Source organism: Plenodomus lingam, assembly GCF_022343315.1.
Source record: "Plenodomus lingam strain CAN1 chromosome Unknown contig_23, whole genome shotgun sequence".
NCBI lineage: Eukaryota > Fungi > Ascomycota > Dothideomycetes > Pleosporales > Leptosphaeriaceae > Plenodomus > Plenodomus lingam.
Window position 1 is genome coordinate 1,316,411 of NW_027093940.1, and position 18,142 is coordinate 1,334,552.

Genomic DNA, 18,142 nt, shown 5'->3' on the forward strand with positions numbered 1-18,142 from the left:
GAACTGCCTACCAGCATCCGCGAGTACTGCGACTCGGCTATTCGAGTCGTCCACTCAATAGCACCTTACCCATCGCCCAACCCAAATTCATCTCCAACCACATCCATCAACTCCGCTATACGCTCAAATGTCTCTGTATCGTGTCTAGCAACACGTGAGGCCTTGAGCAACAGTGGATACAATCTTTGCAGATGCTTCCTGTGCCTAGACTTCACTCCAGGAGCATCAGGAATCGCTTGTGGTTCGCTCTTCAACTTTCCCAATTCTACCAGCACGAACAGCAGCTCTCGTACCTGTGAGTCAGGTGCAGGCATCCTGCCACGCAGAGGGTGATCGGCAATATACGTTTTGAGCGGGAGCGCAGTGCGCAAGATGAGATAAGGTGCAGCTGCCTGCGCAAGCTTGACGCGTTCCGGGCTGTTGTCGTGTACTGCGACCAGGCTGAATAGCTCGGATATGCAGAAATAGCTCATTTCGCTTCTTAGTGTCGATACCAGTTCAGTGGTTTGTCCGAGTCGTATGTTGTAGAGCTCATCCAGAGGTGAATGGCTTAGGTCGGGCAATTCCCCTAATAGCGGTGTATGGATGAGTGATGTTGAGAAAAGGTTACGAGTATAGGTCCTGCGTATATTATCTGGAATTGAAGTCGAACCCAGTGGTAAAGTGATGAGATCACGAAGTTCTCTATAGGATTGTATATCGAATGCCTCGTCTTTTTCGAGAGATGGAGGAAGTTGGGCCGAAGCACCTAGTTGGGCCCGTGTCGTAGAGTACGCAATGTCGATTATGACAGCCCATATATCTTTGTTAGATTTGACATATGGTAGTCCACTGCCGAGTATGGCTATCGCGGTCGTTGTAGCCCTCTGCCACAAGGTTGGCGATTTGCCCTCGAGATGCCACACATACTTCTTGCTTATCGGAGTTGCCAGGCTACTCAATGCAGACGAGAAAGCTCCGCTTGTGTATAGGTCTTGGTCGTCGATATTTTCGACAGTGACCTTTTGCAGTAGCGTCATTGAAGCTTTCGACAGTGCGACAAAGGTTGGTCCGCGCTTGTCAGACTCTTCGTCGAATGACGTATAGGGTAGCAAGACAAAACGGCTCAAGAGCTGTATGAGATAACAATGCAGTTTGGAGTTCTCTGTCTTCACCATAGCCAGGCACTCCATGATTCGGCTCTGCAAAGATGTCATGCTATCCACATCGCTAGAGTAAGCAACGGGATCCGAGTCGATGACACAAGCCTCCAGAGCTGCAAGCATTGGTGGGAGCTCCACACCCAGTAAATTATCAGATATACGGTAGAGTGCAATGAACGCGTCAGCGTAAGAGACAAATGCCTCTTGATTGTTCTCAGTAGTGGCTTGCCATTTCTTGCGAGAGTCGAAGTAGCTTTTCCATACGCCAGCAGTTTTGAGCAGACAAGACTCATTCCATTTCGACTCAATGCTTGTATGTGACAGTACTCTGGTTAGAGTACCTAATACTGAAGCGGCTAATGCATGGGAGCCGCAATCAAAGTATTGCTGTAAATGATCCAGGAGTTCCGACCATGCATCGCTGACTTGGGAGGCATCGAGCTTTTCCATGTACGTCGTTTTCAGGATGCCTATGGTATGCAGTATGACTTTTGAGGTTTCTTCCCACTCTTTGGTCTCCTGTGTACTCCGTGATTTGCCCATGGTCCTACGCTGAACCTCCAGGTTGCTTTGCACCATCCCGAACAATACAACACGAAGGCACAGTAGCCACGCATCAGAAGATAGCTGCTCAACATAGTTTTCAAAAATCCGTTGCACAGTCTGAATAGCCGAATTTCGCACCTCTGCCCGATGGTCAATGGTCACAGCTGAGAGGTCTAAAAGGACCTGAAGCCACAAGGCCGCAATATGTCCTTCGAGGGAGCGGTCTGAGACTACTTTGCAGATTTCATCCTGCTGCTGAGTAGTCTCGAGCATGGTGACCAAAGTAGATAGGTCACCTCGGGATCGGAGGTAATCAGACACGTTCCAGAAGAACGTGATAGCCTGTAAAGTATCAGTGGATGGCCAAGAGCTATCTGCTTCCGACTCACGGTCAGCGACATGTTCAGGTCCTCTTGCTGTGAACAAAAATTGAGTAAGAGCTTCAGCAACGTCGAAAGACATTTGTCGGGTACAGCAGACATGAAATCAGAACATATGAGGTTCGTAGTCACAAAAGCAGATCGGGCTAGCGATCTTGATATGACCGTCACTGCGGATATCGAGTGCTGCGATCCATCTGCTGCTGCCACAGCGGTTTCACGGTCGGCGGGTATGTTAACATCTTTTGTCATGAAGACACTCGTCAAGCTGTCGATGACGGATCCCCAACCAGCCACCAAAGATTCACCGCACTGCTCAATCACACCCCTGAGTGCTTCAAGTGCTATATGGTGAACTTTGATGTCGGTATCATTGATGGCATCGCCATTGTCTGTCCTAGGGCGATGGAGAGATCCAATTTGTTCCTGCAGTGCAGCAAGCGCACGAGCTTGGATTGCCTCGCGGTGCTCGTCAGACATGGACATCTCCGCGATGTCTCTGACTGCCCGTGAGAGTATATCAGCCGCAAGTAGCCTTGTAGTTGTGGCCTTTTGGCTGTCTGAGGAGAAGCGCACAGTTGCTGTGACAAAGATTGTCCAGCCGCTTTCAGTCGGATCATACTGGGCAAGTCTACTCTCGTTCAAAGTAGCAAGATCACCGATCTTATTCAGTGCGAAAGCCGAGTCGCGCGAATTAGTTTCTGCGCCTGATGTCATACCCGACACACTCCCTAATCTACGTTGATGTAGGATTTGTGGGCGAGTCGATATCGTTGGCGGTCTTTCGCCACTCTCAGGTAAGGGAGCCCCATTGAGGAGCGAGCACAAAGCTTCCAAGACCTCAATGAATGATTCATTCGGGAAGTCTACCGTGCTCTCGAACAACCGCCGAGCGGCTGCCTGTACAGCTGAGGTCTCAGCGTCGAGTTTCTCAGCGCCTCCATCCGGATCCTGACGACCTCCAGGTCCCCCAGGTGTACGACTTGCGTTGTGATCTGAGAGCGCCATTACTAGATCAGCGACTTGCAGCGTTTCAAAGACAATGGACCAGGCAGACTGGAGCGTTGGCCCTAGTGCAATTGCCAAGTTGAGTAAAGCCCGTAAGCATAGTAAATTGCGAGAATTCAGCGTAGGTAGAGCTGCCTCATGTGATGGACGCTGACCTTTATCCACCGATAAGGAGGCTGCTTGGCTGACGAGACTGTCGACACTGAGTAGCGCTTTCGCATTAGCAAAGGCTCCAGGCCGTTCGTTCGGTCCAGCTTTGGTAGACGATGCGTTCACTAACAACAAGTTTGCAGGGACGGCGGCCTTGCCGAGGGTGGTAAGAAAGGCGTCACGAGGAGTAGATAGTCTGAGCAGTCCAGCTACTTGAGTAAACTTCTGTATAGCTCGCACAAGCGCACGATAATACTCATTGTCCAAGGCAGCGTTCAGAAAGGTCGAACATGTCGCAAGGACCGCAGGCCAGCATTCATTCACCATCGTGGATGATGTTTGCACATAGACGTAAGAGGAGTGTTCCTTTAGGTCAAGTGGGTTGACGGGAATAGTCTTTCTTCGAAATGATTGTGTTCTTGAGAGCCGACGGCCGCCAGTATTTGTTGATTCAGATTCTGTGTCGGCCTCGATTGCTTCGTCTCCTTTTGGTTTCTTCCTGTTCTTGCTTTCGTGGTGAACAGTAAGAGGGAGGACGAATTTAGCTAGACTCTCAGAGATGTTTGTGATACATGTAAGTACCAGGCTGTACACGTACGTATCTGGCAATGTTGGAGGATCTGACTTGTCGAGGTGCTCTATGCAAGGAGTCTTCAGACTGCTCCACTGCATGCTAATCCCTAATGGCCGAGCGCCGCTGGAGCCATCAGCTACAGAGCCTCCTATAACGCCAGCAAGAGCGCCTGCTTCTACGACAGCCTGTTCAGAATTCCTACCATCGTCTATATTTGCAGTCGCCGTAGATTGTTGTCCAAGCCCAATGATGGCAGGTTTCTCAACCGCAAGTCGAACGAACGCTGCCAAATTATCTCCAAATACATTCTTTTTGCCGTCTTGTGCATCGAAGAGTGTGTAAATGGCGAGAAGCAGTCTTGAATCGGCGTAGATGCTGCGAAATACTTCTAAACAGAGTGCCCGCTTCCACAACTGTGAGGCCTCGGGGTCTAACATGTGGTTCAAAAGCCCGAGCGCGATCTCACATTCCGAGGGGAGAATGTTGAGATGATGTCGAATGATCATGTGTAATATTCGCATGATTCGCACAGTTACTGGAAATGAAAGACGGTCGGACAGCGAACGTATAATCAGGGGCATAAGTTGACTGCGAAGGAGGTAGACCTGCTCGGTATGGGTAGTCATGACTTTGTAATGGTTGGATAGTACTGCCTCTATCAATTCCAAAGTTGATGATGGTGGGAGCGATGAGAACCTCATGAATTTTGGCTTGTCTCCCATCACAAGTAGAACTAGGTCATTAAACATCTGTACATGTCAGAATTCTCAGATCAAGGAACAGTGTACATATGGATGAGCTACCTTGTAAGCATCGTTGGCTGCTGGCCGCAAGGAAACTTGGCCATCGTCTACTTTAACCTCGGCCACAGTGGGAATTTCCAGCGCCTTCTCTGCGTACCTGTCAGCCCTGAGTTCATCAAGCAAAGTAGGTTGGCATACCATCTTCGGAGGCGACTCTATCAAATACGCTGATGACTAGTTGTTGCAATGTCGCAGCTGCAGTATTGCTAACTGCGAAATTCTTTGCACTCTGTAGGCCGGAGCAGATATTCAACACTGTTGACAAGAGCTCTCCACGTATCTCTGCGGAGTAGTTCTGAAGTAGCGAAGGCAAAGCTTGGAGAATCTTCACCTGTATATCGTGACCTCCAGATGTCAGCGAGCGTCTGCAGACTTCCACTTGTCGAAATTCATACTTGATGAGGCCGACTCTCGAAAAGATTCAAGCACCTCGGTCAATCGTTCCCGGGGGAGTGAACGAGAGACGCAAAGTCTTTGGAGACATGATACGCCAGTCGATGCAAACTTAGCATTGCGAGTGCCACAAGCGATGAGAAAGGGTGAAATGAAGTGCGGACGCCTGGAGAGATCTTTGCGAGAGATTAGTGATGCATACAAAGAGTGGTGTTGATTTTGCTTGCCGGCAGAAAGTTGAGCCTCAGAAGTGTTCGCCAGTGACTTCAGGTCTTGTAAAGCCTTCTCTGCAGCATTCCGTAACTCGGTGTTCTTGCGCTTGGAGTCTTGAATGAGGTTACCCAATTCCGCGGCCAGGATTTGTGCTGTCATTCTCCAATGGTGGTGGGCCAGGAGGACATTGGGTCGGTATTCGCGAAAAAGAAGGACAATTTCAATTCGCGAATGATGTGATGTTGTGTCGAAGGAAAAGAGTCGGCCTGTCCTGGCTTGGTGGACTCAATCAATGTTCCAGATGTGAGTAAGGTAGGTAGGGTACGGTTCCAGATGTCACGTTGCGCTCGGAGGTCGGGCAACATTGAAGGGCAGAACCCAAGGCGGAGGAGGACCCCCACCCCGGCTGCCCAGATGTTCGTCATGGTGCCACGGTCTTGGCGGGACAGATCCCTCTACCTTCTTAGGTAAAGGCTACGGCTACGGCTACCTTGACAGACACTCCCAAGGTCGAGCCAGCACCTGCAGTCGCAATCGACGTAATCTCGCACCTGGAAATACACATGGCTGGTCACATGCTGCCACAAACCTCACAGTAGAATCTTCCACGGCCGCCACCTTCTCTCCCATTGCGCGTTAGGTACATCAACCATCCGCATCCACGACTCCATACGGTACCTCAATAGCGGGGTTCATCCCACCTCAAGCCTCACACTCTCGCCCCAGTCATCCCAGGCCACCTCACGATTTTGCAAACATGGGTGCCAAAGTACCCCGTAATTTTCGCCTGCTAGAGGAGCTGGAGAAGGGCGAGAAGGGTCTCGGTGCTGGTATGCAGGTCATGAATGTTGTTGTTGTCGAAAAAGTTGCTAAGAGTAGTCAGAGGCCTGCTCCTACGGTCTCGATAACGGGGACGATCTGTTGATGTCAGACTGGAATGGCACTATACTTGGACCACCTCATGTGCGTACCGACGTTGTATCTCTGGAAACTGCGCAAGTGGCTAATCGTGCCTATAGAGCGTTCACGAGAACCGCATTTACAGCGTCAGCCTCCACTGCGGCCCCAACTACCCTGATGTACCACCAGAGATCTCCTTCACCTCCAAGATCAACCTCCCCTGCGTGAATCCACAGAACGGAAAGGTAGATGTGAAACGCATTCAAAGAAAGGATTCCAGCTGACGCAACGCTAGGTCGATGCATCGAAGCTACCATGTCTAGCCCAGTGGAAGCGGGAATTTACTATGGAGACCATACTTATCGAGCTTCGACGGTTCGTCATGTGCAGCGCGCGACAAAGCCCTTCCTCACTAACAGTGTTCAGGTACATGGCTCTTCCTCAAAACAAGAAGCTTCCCCAGCCGCCTGAGGGTACGACGTTCTAGTCATGGCCGCAATGCCGCTCAGAGCACGGGAAGGATATCTATACATGACGAACGTTTCTTTGGAAGGTGACGAATATGCATTGGGAAGGAGTTCTGGTCCGACGGACTAGTGGAAGGAAATAGCAGGAAATCAATAACCCATCAAGATTGTTCTGTCCACTCCCTCACTACATTGTCTAGTCTAACCTGCAGCATGTCAGTGTTGTGAAAGCTGCTTCCGACACCAGAGAGCACTGGTAGTTATCACGATGACCCATTATCTGAGGTGATCTTCATACTGTTGGGCGCATAAGAATTACTGCATCGGTCATGATAGCCATCTGCGGGACGGTGTATAGCACAACACGTGATCATACGTCGAAGTTCAAAAGATTCTGCGACGACCCTGAAATGCGACCCTCTAATCTGATAATCGTCACCACCGTGCCCATTCCATGCATGCCCCGATTTCTGCAGCCTAAGAAGTCAACACAGCATCGTGTCGCAGGTCCGTAGGCTACAAACTCTAATATCCATGTAGTAATCGAGTGATAGCCTTTGCGTTGTACCGAGCTTTGCTCTCACGATGTTCCTCCACACCACTGGCAGATGACGACCGCACGTCTCTACGCAATGCAATTCGCAACAAATTTCGCAAGAACAGGAAAATAGAAAGTCCATACCAATTAGGTCTGAGCTTCAAAGCGGGCTATGAGGTATTACCACTCGTGTACAAACAAACTCTAGGGACCTCTCACTTATGCAATGCAGGCTCTCGACCATCTAGATGCATCTGCAACTGGCGTTGCTGCAAGTCTAGCATTCCTCCAGCGCATGATCTCCAGAATTCCCCCCCGCTTGAAGCGCACCTTCCAGCCGCGCCCTCGCAACCGTACGCCAGATCCACCCAAAGAGAGACTCGCAAGTCTACCCCCCGAACGCGCCGTCCTCAACGTGCGCCCCTACGCAAAGACGTCTGGCCCTCGACATGTCCCCATCCTCGCCAGCGCAAATGGCGTGCCATTTCTGCGCCTCACAAAGCCCCAACCGCCGGCTCTCAGCCGCGTGATCCGGCAGCGCTTGCAACGCAGGAACGATCTGTTCGATAGCAAGGTGTTGCTAGCAAACTGGTGGCTTCCATTGTCCCAACAGGAAGACAGGTGGGATATTATGATGAATGCGCAATTGGGCGAGGTCGGTGATGAGACGGGGTGGACGGAGGCGGTACAGATGGCTATACAGCAGAATGTTGTGGCGCATCATAAGGAACTTGTCAAGGATGCGGAGATGACGAAGAAGATGCAGAGGATTGTGGATTTGGAGACGGAGCTTGCGCTGGCGGAGGGGCAGACGATTATGAGAGGGAGGAAGAGAAGACCGCTGAGTGTAATCAAACCCAATTGATGGTCCTTTGAGATACCACCCATATACTCATGCTCTCGTTCAATCCACATGTTGCTTCCTATATGTACAATCTGAACTGAATATAGATTCGCCCAGTCCTACCCAACTCCCCCGTCACGAGGCCACCTCGGCAATCTTCAACTTTTGCAAATCCACCCCCTCATCCTCACTTTCGCTCTCATCCACCTTGCCCACCAAGCCTTGCTGCCACAGCTCCTTCCCTGTCAACTTTCTCTCCTCCTTGACAATCCTCTTTTTCTTATCCTCGGCCTCCTTCTCCTCCGCCACCCGCCTCGCCTCCTCCTCCATCTCCTTGCGAAACGCCTCCCTCCAGGCCAAAAAGCTCTCGCGCGTCACAGCCTCGCCCTGAAACTTTTTATTCTCGGCCTCTTCAATCTTGGCCGCTTCAATGCTGGCTTCGACTTCCTTTGCGTTTTGGCGCTCGGTGATGAGCGCTTCGGCCGCGTCTTTGAGCACGGTGACGAGGGTGAAGATCATGGGCATGCCGAGGTTTTCGTCAATGGTGCTGGTGAGAGAGGAGAGGAGACGGGCCTTGTCGTCTTGAATGTCGAGGTGGGGGTGTTTGCGGGTGTTGGGCGGTTGGGTTATGTCAAGGCGGGGGGCTTCTTCGGGGTAGGAAGGCGGGTATTGGACGTTGAGAATGATTTGGGCTGGCCATGGGGTTAGTATGGTGTTGTTGGATTGATTATGGGAATGGCGAGAGAGGTTTACGTTGCTCATCTTCGCGCTCTTCATCCTCATGTCGGCCATCGTCGAGTTGGACTAGGACTCGGAACTCTGTGTCGGAAACCCCTGTGGAAGATTGGCGTTAAGAGCAGGACATGGCCAAGTAAGTATGGGTGACATACATGTGATCTCCTCTGGAAAGATAGACTCGAGCACCTCGCGCTCCTCTTGCTGATCCTCAAGTCCCATTGCGAAAGGTAGTGGCGCTGTTGATGCACTGGCTACATGGTGTCGGCTGATGCTGAGGCTTCCCTGGTGGGGTGGATCTTTTCCCCCACCCCACGCTTAACTTAGCCCCCGAGCCGCCGATCCTGAAATAAATTTTGGATGAACGCATGCCCTTGGCTCTTGAAATCAACACATCACATCACATTGCAACTCTTAAAATGGCGAAAACAAAACCGGCAGATCGCAAGTCGAAGAAGAGCGCAAAGGCCAGCGCATCGAACGGAACGAAGAAGCCCAAGACGTCACCGCAAGACCTGCTAATACAAGCTGCGACGCTATTGCAAACCTCACAGCCAGAAGAAGCGCTTGTTGCTGCGAGAAGAGCATTGAATCTTCTCCAATCGGACTCGAAACCCACAGTAGCGGTACTTCCAGCGCTGAACTTGTTAGGAGAAATCAACGTCGAACTAGGCGACCCTGAGGCTGCGAAAGAGGCCTTCCAAGCCGCCATAGTAATCGACCCAGAAGGCGCAAACGATGGCGCCGAGAAGTTTCTATGGATGGCACAATTGAACGAAGAAGGGGGCGCAGAGAGCGTACGGTGGTTCCACAAAGGCATCCAAGTGCTCAAACGAGAAATGAGCGAGTTGGAGGGCAAGCTCGTCAAGAAGACTGAGACTGAGGAGTTGCTAGAGGAAAAGAGGCAGAAGATTGCAAACTCGTTATGTGGTATTGCAGAAGTCTACATGACTGATCTATCGTGGGAAGAAGATGCGGAAGCGCGATGCGACGCCGCTGTCACCGAGGCTCTGCTGGTTGCGCCAAATAACCCCGAGCCTTTGCAGACGCTGGCGTCTGTGCGGATATCTCAATTGCGACAAGACGACGCCAGATCTGCCTTGAAGAAAAGCATGGAGCTGTGGAAGGACCTGGACCCGGATGACCCCAAAGTGCCCGATTACTCGACGCGCATCAGCTTGTCTCGTCTGCTCATGGAGACTGAGATGGAGGACGAGGCTATTGAGGTCTTGGAGAGACTGGTGGGCGAGAACGATGGTAGTGTGGAAGCGTGGTACTTGGGCGGATGGTGTCTACATCTACTAGCTGGAAAGCAAAAGGTCAAAGGAGAGGACCAGGTTGCCACTTCGTTACTGCGCGCAAGTCGCGACTGGCTTGAGAATTGCCTCAAGCTGTACACTGTGATGGAGTACGAGGACGAAAGGTTGAAGGATCACGCCGAGGAGATATTAAAGGAGCTCAATGATGTCCTGGGACCGTCTGTTGAAGGAGAAGAAGAAGAGGAGGAGGAGGAAGAAGAGGACTGGGAAGATGATGACGCAGATGATGGTGAAGATGAGGATGCAGCTATGGATGGTACATGAACTGGCGACCGACGGCCATTGTTTGCGATCGCATGATGCATCACGATCGGGCGGCCCGATTAGCCACTCATCGGCTGTGGATATTGGAGACGCGATCCAACAAGGATCATGTCAGCCAGGTACAGCATCTAGATATGCTGGCCAGCAAGGCCGGGTGGAATCTGGGCGTGTTCGGGTGGTACCAGTTCGGGCTGTTGCTCAGCCAGAGATTGCAAGCTGAGCATCAAGAGACAGCTCGTTACGCCGTAGTGATGCCCAATGTTACAGCAGAAAGACGAGCCAGACTGGAGCTGTAGGTAGGCGAGTATTCAGGTTGATGTAGAACCCATCCACATGGAGTCTGTTGCAGGTTGGATGCATGTCAGACACTGACCAGACCCTGTAGCCATGATATATATGCATGTAGGTAGGTATATATGTACCTATATGAAGATCTCCGCCAGGATCTAAGTTGGTATACCTACCTACCTACTCTACCATACATACAGTATGCACCTCCTTATAGCAATGACGACCTTGCGAGGGGTGGACCCGACGTGGAGGTTCTCACATGCCTTGGGAATCCTTCCCGAGTGACACGCGAATCTTGCCGCTCGCTTCTGCATGCATATTTGTTTCCTTTTTGATCGGCTTGAGAGCCTCGCCGACCTGGTGAAGATTGTGGGTATGACAGGTTGCAGTGTTCTCCCGTGGCTGCAGTCTGATCGAGATGGGGAGGGGACAGTGGGCGCCCTTTGCCATTCACCATTCGCCATTTTTCCACTTCGCCTTTTGCCATTTGGTGTTGTAGGGGAAGGTGCAGCGCATTGGGCGTGGCAGGCTTGCGGTGGCAGTATCGCCATCCACGTCCATGCGGCAGACCTTGCCCATGTTTCGTGGTTTTGTAGTCACACACACGTGCATGCGGATAATCCGATATGCGATGCGAGACATGGAACTGCCCCCTTGGCGACGACCACACCCTGGCACACACACACACACACACACACCTACTGGCACACACCCAACTGGCACGTCTCCGCCATGGTTGCGCCACGAATACTTGGACTATCATGCTCGATCCTGCCGCCGGCCCATTTGCATGTGCGCCATGCCCGTCTGCCGCCGTTTACCTAGTTCGAGTCCAGTCGCGCCGGCCATTGAAGATCCCTCCCCCCAGAGCCCCCGGAAACCAAGAAACGCAGAGCCCAGAGCCCGCAAGTCGTGCCTTGGCTCGCCCAACGACGCCGCGCCTCTGTCTCTGTATCTGCGACGGTGACTGCGACGGTGACTGTGACGGTGACTGCGACTGCAACTGCCTTTGCACCTGCTCCTGCGGCGCCCACCCCGACAGATGATTGAGCCGCCCTTTCACCTGCACCATAGATATCGTCACCGTCCTAGGCGGCGCAAAGACTCTCCACACCCCCACCTCTGTGTCTGGACATGCCCTGAGAGAGGCATTGCGGCGCCGAATGATCTGGTTGCTCCTCTATCCACTGCGTGGGTAAGTAACCTTGAGGAAACCTTGGCCCTTTCCCTTGAAACACACGCATAACTGCTCGGTACTGGAACCACCTGTCTTACTGTTCAATGCTGACAATAAACTTTGCAGAGAGAGTGAGCCGCCAAAGCTTGCGGCCTCGCACCCCATCCGCCGCGCTTTCCAGGCTTACGGCACTGCGACGGCTCGGCACTGGCTGATCTCCATTGTCCTCTTCATCGTCCTCTCCTTCCTCCTCTGCTACCAGGCCATCTTCCAGGCCGACAGCGCTGCCGGCGCGGGGCTGCGCAACTTGCCCAAGCATGTCTGGACCTCCACCACCGAGATAGAGGGTAAGCGGCCCGCCGACGTCGTCGTGCGCCAGGTCTGGGTCTACGGCGACTACATGAAGGCAATTGACCTGCCTGTCCTCGAGGAAGCGTTGCTCGTCCAGGAAGTCCTCATAGGCACTGGCTTCGAGATGAATCGCAGTGAAGGCCTCACAACGCAACAAACGCTGATCCACGATCATGCCCATCCACAATGCATCGCAAATGCAGCAGGTCAGGGCTGGGGCTGGCATTCGCCATTGATGTATTGGGATTGCTCGCTTCGCGCGTTGCAAGGCGACTTAGACTTGCTAGCCACCATCAATGCAAATCAAAAGATGCAGACCGCGCTCAATCTAACACTGCGCCCCAGTACCGTGTTCGCGGGCAAGACCTTCTCAAACAGCAAGCTTCGTGCTGCGGATGCGCTCGTCATCACCTGGTTCGACTATAGCAATTCAAGTCTTGGAGAATTGTGGAATTCCCGGACAAGTGCGCTTCCTCACCATCTCTCGCCAGGCTGGACCATGTTTCCACTTGATGGCCAGGTTGTCGACGATCGACTTTATGAATTTCGTTTTTGGCCCATGTCGTACAGCGACGACTTGCTTCTGCTCGCCTCCTATCTGGCCACTGCAGGATATGTAATACTGAGAATGACGCAGCTACGTGCTGTAAAGAGTTGGTTCGGTCTACTGGTCACCATATCAGCCAAAGTATGACAAATCCATCAACCGACAGCTCCCCTCACTTATTTTTCTCCAGATGACCATTTGCATAATTGCTAGTTTCTCCTTGTGTACATATATTGGCATCGATTTGTCGCGCATACCCCGGCCATGGTTTCCTACGGTAGTTTTTTGTTTTGGGCTTGGGAACATGTACGTGACAAGATCATCACTCTTAGAATTCGTTTTTGACTAGCTACAGATTTCGTTTAATTAACGTCGTCTTGGAGACTGCTCCAGAGATGCCTCCGCCCCAGCGCATTGGGCATGCCATTGGCCAAATCGGTCATCTCTCTACCGCCATTGCCTTCCAAAACATCGCTGGGCTATACCTACTCTCACGATATGTCACACCTTGGGTTGCAGACTTTTGCATTTTCACAGCAGTAACGCTAGTCTTCGACTTTGTCTTCCACCTCACCTTCTTCGTTGCTGTCTTGAGCGTGGACGTGCAACGAATGGAGCTGTCAGATTCGCTAGAGCGCCTCGCTCACAGTCAAGCCACGAAGAAGAAGCACACAGAACAACAATCATGGCTCGCTAGGTTACCAACGAGCACTCGCTTCGCAGGATCGATTGGGTCTTTCTCCGTCATCTTGGCTCTCAATTGGCACTACCTGAACAGCAACGGCAAGAAGTTGTCATTTCTTAACATCCCTCAGAGGTTCGTTTCAACAACAAGGCAGAAAGCTGCCGACACTGTCTGGAACCAGCCGCCGATTAACCAAGCCAGAACTCCTGCCGACTGGCTAAGACTTCAGGACCATAACACGGCCCGGGAGCTCTTCAGCTTCATTAAGCCTGGTGCTCAAAGCTTTGTAGCTCGTATATACGATCCGCTTCTCGTCATCCCGAAAGGAGCGCAAGGAAGGGATGGCCCGCAGCCACCGACCTCTCTTCCCGAAGCTTTTCGTCGTTTTGCGCACGCACACGCATTTCCCGCAGCTTTAATTCTTGCCTTTCTGATCGCTGGTGTAACTCTGCTAATGAACTATCTACTCTGGACAGGTCTAACGGAAAATGCAGTCGATGCCGAAGACGAGGAGTCCATGTTCTCAGTCAAGACACTATTAACGCCACAAACGACTGACGTAGTTCGACTTGCATCTTGCCCAAAGGGTCACATTGCCAGCATTTCGTTGGACCGGACCACTGCAATCTGGTCACATACACCAGATGGCTACTCGCCTTTCCTGTTACCAACAGCAACCATGAAGCCCAATCTGTGGCCTATCAACGCTAGTGCTATCGATGATGGTGGGACTCAGCTTGCGTTGTGTGCCAATTCCGGTCAAATCGGGCTCTGGAATATTGCGGCTAAACAGTTCGCCCTGTTCCCGAAGATTGACCTGCGAGGACAAGTACCGATCTTGTTCCGCTTTGCCACTCTTCTTACTCGCATAGACGCCGAGAGACCATACCTGATTATTGTCAGTCCGGACGGCCGTCTGACGGAACTAGAAGCGTCCACTGGTATCCATCACACCAAGCGCATATCATCAAGCTCCATCATTTGTGCCAAGCTGTACATACATGGCAGGAACACTAGTCTGGTCTATGTGACCAAGTCTGGGGAGGTACATATATTGCCATTGAGGGAGGGAATTAACGCGACGTCGGAAGTAGTCGCTGGTCTCGATCCAGGACCACCACCAGGAAGCAACCCAGAAAAAATCAAGTGCATTGAAGGAGTTCCCAGTCTCGGCATCATCTTCGCACTTCGAGATGAGCAAGCAGAGGTCTTTGACTTTAAGAGTCGAGCACTGATCCACTCTTTCCAGATTGGCCACCTCGAACCTCACTCATTTCGCATTTCGCATCCTGCTAGACGACTATGCTCATGTGGAGCGCCTGCTGTACGCTTCCTATCCGTTGCTTACAACGAGGAACACTCCAACCACATGATCATGCAGACCTTCACCTCGTCCAACCCCTCCATCTCACAACTCTGCCTCGGAAAAAGTCCCGACCACGACCAACACGACTGCCAACGCCTCGACAGCGCCCACGAGGCAGTCCATTACGTCGAACCTGCTGGTGTTTGGGCATTGACAAGCACGCTCAGCATCATAGGCATACGGCGCGGCACCCATCCGCCCTCCGCCTCATCCACTCCTTCGGGCACAGAAGACGCACACTACACCGCCGACGCTCGCACTCTCGCCTCCGCACTCAAACACCGTGCCCGCAAGCCACCCCACCCGAACACGGTCCCCCACACCCTCGACTCCACCTTTGCCAACACCCGCCACACCACGCGCGCCCCCCTCTGCACCACCGAATGGGAAGCCTGGACCCTCTCCCCGATGGGCGATTTTCGCTCCCGCCCCCTCCAACCCGACGACCTCGAAGACGCGGAATCCGGCTTCGCCGACGATCACGAACTCTTCGTACCGGCCCCTGGACCCATCAGCCGCCATGGAAAGTGCAGCGTCGTTGTCGGTTTCGGAAACGCGCTCAAGATCATCTCGCTCGGTAGGGAAACGTTTGATGGTCTTGTGGCCGGGGCCGAGGGGGTTGGGTCCACGGGCGCCCTCGATTTGGGCGTCGGGAGTACTCATGCGTATAGGGCTAGGAAGGGGGGTGGGAGGAAGATTCAGTAATTTGATGGGGTGGGTTTGGCTGGACTGGGCGGGGCTGCTTATGGAGGTTGAGATCTATTGGAAATGAAATTTGGATGTTTAATGTGAATGCTTGAGATGGGCGGAGTATTTTACGTGATGCGATGTGATGTGATCTGAAGCTGGCTTGTGTGGTGTGGTGTATTGCATAGGGTGGTGTACACTATGTTATGGTGTATTGCGTAGTATAGTATCTAGTAGTGTATATGGTATATAGTAGAGTACAGTATACAGTAGAGTACAGTATACAGTACAGTACAGTATACAGTAGAGTACAGTATACAGTACAGTACAGTATACAGTAGAGTACAGTATACACTAATAATATGGTACTACCACACAAGAGCGTATCAACCACACCACAGTACACAATATCCACCACACAACACTACAGTACACAGTACACAACATACGTCAACAATCATTTTGTTCCTAGAAAATAACAAGCAAAATGCTACAAGAGCCAAGAAAAAAACCCCATCACATGGTTGGTAACAGCACAGGACAAGGACAGCCCCCCCCCTGTTTTCCCTTGCTCAGAGGCACGACTACTAAATACCATTCTAACAAAGACACCAAGCCAGCACACACGCTCCCTATCCCCTCAATCCCTCTGATAAAAACCAAGAGTAAAAAGACAGAAACATCCCCTAACCCACGGGCGTCGCTGCCCCCGTCCCCGCCGCAACACCATTAGCATCCATGGGGCTGGCGCCTCCACCGACGGCCCCAGCCCCAGTATGACTACCATTCGTCGGCCGTCTCCGTGTGCGAATTGGCTTCTTCCTGCGATCTGCGCCGGCTGTGCCCTTGGCTGCTGCGCCACCTCCCTCTGCCACATCCACCATGTTGAGATCTTCGTCGTCTGGCCGATCCGCATCGTCGTCCCGGTCTTCCCAGTAGCGTCGTGTCTCGTCGAGCTCTGTCACATCCGTGGGCCGCATGCGCAGCCACTTCATGCGGGGGCCTGAGCGGGCGCGCTCGCTGACACGGAAGCCGTAGATGCGGGGTTCGTAGATGCTGCCGGTGCCGAGGCTGGGGGCGAGGTTGTGTGGCGCCACACCGTTTATTGACGTGACATTCGAGGGCGTCGTGTTGCGAGGTTTGTTGTTGGCGGCGTCGGCGGATTGCGCGTTGAGTTGGGCGAGGGCGTCGATGGAGGAGGAGGGGTTTGCGCGGAGGTTGCCGCCAATGTCGAGGTCGGTGAAGGTCATGAAGAAGAGCGAGGGGAAGGTGGTGCCAAAGAAGGCACCGTCGACGGTCTGGAAGCGTGAGTTGGGCGGCGTGTAGACGTCGAGGCACGAGGGGCAGAAGAGCTTGACCGTCTCGTGGCCTGGGCTGTCGTTGAGGCCCACGGGAAGCACTTTGCAGGAATTGCAGTTTACGCGCGGGCAGATGCCAAAGTGTTGGAGTTCGTACTTTTCCGCCATTTGTTGGATACCCGGGCGCGAGGTAATGTAGCGTTGGTGTATGAGGCCATAGAGTAGCTCGGCAGAGCTTTCTATCACACTGAGATCGGAGGCTATCCGCAAATGTCTGCGATCACTGGCTCGTCGGTAGCCCGGCGCTCGTTCGTCACCCAGTATGTCTTCGTCTTCTTCGTCTTCGTCCTCGTCCTCCTCTTCATCCTCGTCGTCTTCGGGCTCAACGTCCAGTATCATCTCCAATGCCTCCTTGTACATGGGCACTTGTGACTGCAGACCTGTGAGGTTGAAGTCATCTTCGACAAAGTCCTCTGACACCTCGGCAAAGTATTCGTGGCCTAGCAAGCCACAAAAAGACGCGATCCAAGACTCGGTGACCTGAGATGACGACGACATGGTGTAGTGGTCGTCGTCCAGGATTGCGCCGTTGTATTGGCGCGGGTGGGGGGGATCCTACGTGAGGATATTTGTTGTGTAGCGGATGGACAATGCGAACTCGAGGTTCCGAATGTGGGGTGGGAGAAGAGGGGGGGTTTGTGTTGTTGTGACCCAAACAGGGAGTTGGTAGTGGGTGGCAGCAACGTTGTGTAGTAAAGCCGATGTGATGTTGAGCAGCTGCACGCGCAGCAATAGTGTTATCGCATGTGATGGCCCACGGAGCTCGGGATAAGGAAGGGCTCGGCGGTTGTCGTGCTGCTAGTGAACTAAGGTGGGGGAGGGGTCCACGAGTGAATGGAGGGTTTGACGTCAAAGCCCCGAGACTCTCGCCAATATTTGTATCGCTAGTGTATCAGTATAGTACAGTCCGGAGCAAGTGCATTTGTTCGACTGGGGGGTGGTCGTGTGTTGCAGCAGGCGAAGTTGTGGTCGTCTTAGCTTAGCCTGGAAGACGATCGTCAAAGCGCACGTGACAATCCTCGCGTGAGGCTGCCTTCTCACGCAACGACCCCGAGAAGTGCACAAACAAAACCCGACAGGGCCATTATACCGGTGACTCTCATGCCTGGCGAGACGAGACGAAATTTACGAGCAAGATGGTGGCATGCCTATATAGTCGGACTAAAATGAGTCTGTAACGCGCCAAAAGTGAACCAAGCCCATCAGTTACAAGGTCTACAAGTTCAAGCACACCATGTTCCCTTCCCAACAATCAAAACCAGCCCAAGTCTCCGATACAGCTTTCACTAAGCAGCCCTGTCACACTTGAAATCAGAAGTCAAGTCCCAGCTGCGATATAGCAATGTTCCACAGACCTTCGGTTCAGTCCCACATGTATGGCAGAGCATTTGCATGTTCCGAAGC

At 52.5% G+C, this 18,142-nt stretch overlaps 6 protein-coding genes across 6 annotated transcripts; 3 read left to right on the top strand and 3 right to left on the bottom strand.

The window, feature by feature from the left end:
• Positions 1–65: 65 nt before the first annotated feature.
• On the bottom strand, positions 66–5,368 carry IAQ61_006185 (uncharacterized protein; the record flags this gene model as incomplete). Its single annotated transcript, XM_066097088.1, has 5 exons — positions 66–2,030; positions 2,078–4,549; positions 4,604–4,692; positions 4,742–4,948; positions 4,999–5,368. 5 exons carry the CDS (start codon positions 5,366–5,368, stop codon positions 66–68), a joined length of 5,103 nt encoding a protein of 1,700 aa, XP_065953080.1.
• A 598-nt stretch (positions 5,369–5,966) lies between these two features.
• SPM2 (Ubiquitin-conjugating enzyme spm2) lies at positions 5,967–6,596 on the top strand (the record flags this gene model as incomplete). Its single annotated transcript, XM_003835737.1, has 5 exons — positions 5,967–6,039; positions 6,093–6,172; positions 6,229–6,354; positions 6,405–6,484; positions 6,536–6,596. 5 exons carry the CDS (start codon positions 5,967–5,969, stop codon positions 6,594–6,596), a joined length of 420 nt encoding a protein of 139 aa, XP_003835785.1.
• Positions 6,597–6,905: 309 nt separating this feature from the next.
• On the top strand, positions 6,906–7,979 carry IAQ61_006187 (uncharacterized protein; the record flags this gene model as incomplete). Its single annotated transcript, XM_003835736.1, has 3 exons — positions 6,906–7,083; positions 7,131–7,291; positions 7,347–7,979. 3 exons carry the CDS (start codon positions 6,906–6,908, stop codon positions 7,977–7,979), a joined length of 972 nt encoding a protein of 323 aa, XP_003835784.1.
• Positions 7,980–8,093: 114 nt separating this feature from the next.
• Positions 8,094–8,915, bottom strand: IAQ61_006188 (uncharacterized protein; the record flags this gene model as incomplete). Its single annotated transcript, XM_003835735.1, has 3 exons — positions 8,094–8,650; positions 8,712–8,792; positions 8,849–8,915. 3 exons carry the CDS (start codon positions 8,913–8,915, stop codon positions 8,094–8,096), a joined length of 705 nt encoding a protein of 234 aa, XP_003835783.1.
• Positions 8,916–9,136: 221 nt separating this feature from the next.
• Positions 9,137–15,431, top strand: IAQ61_006189 (uncharacterized protein; the record flags this gene model as incomplete). Its single annotated transcript, XM_066097089.1, has 8 exons — positions 9,137–10,268; positions 10,409–10,568; positions 10,915–11,372; positions 11,393–11,554; positions 11,642–11,762; positions 11,871–12,783; positions 12,833–12,948; positions 12,998–15,431. Coding segments are annotated over 8 exons (5,463 nt in total), but the record flags the coding sequence as incomplete, so codon positions are not given.
• Positions 15,432–16,066: 635 nt separating this feature from the next.
• CKB1 (casein kinase 2 regulatory subunit) lies at positions 16,067–17,236 on the bottom strand (the record flags this gene model as incomplete). Its single annotated transcript, XM_003835731.1, has 1 exon — positions 16,067–17,236. The coding sequence occupies one exon, from the start codon at positions 17,234–17,236 to the stop codon at positions 16,067–16,069; it is 1,170 nt and encodes a 389-aa protein (XP_003835779.1).
• Positions 17,237–18,142: the final 906 nt, after the last annotated feature.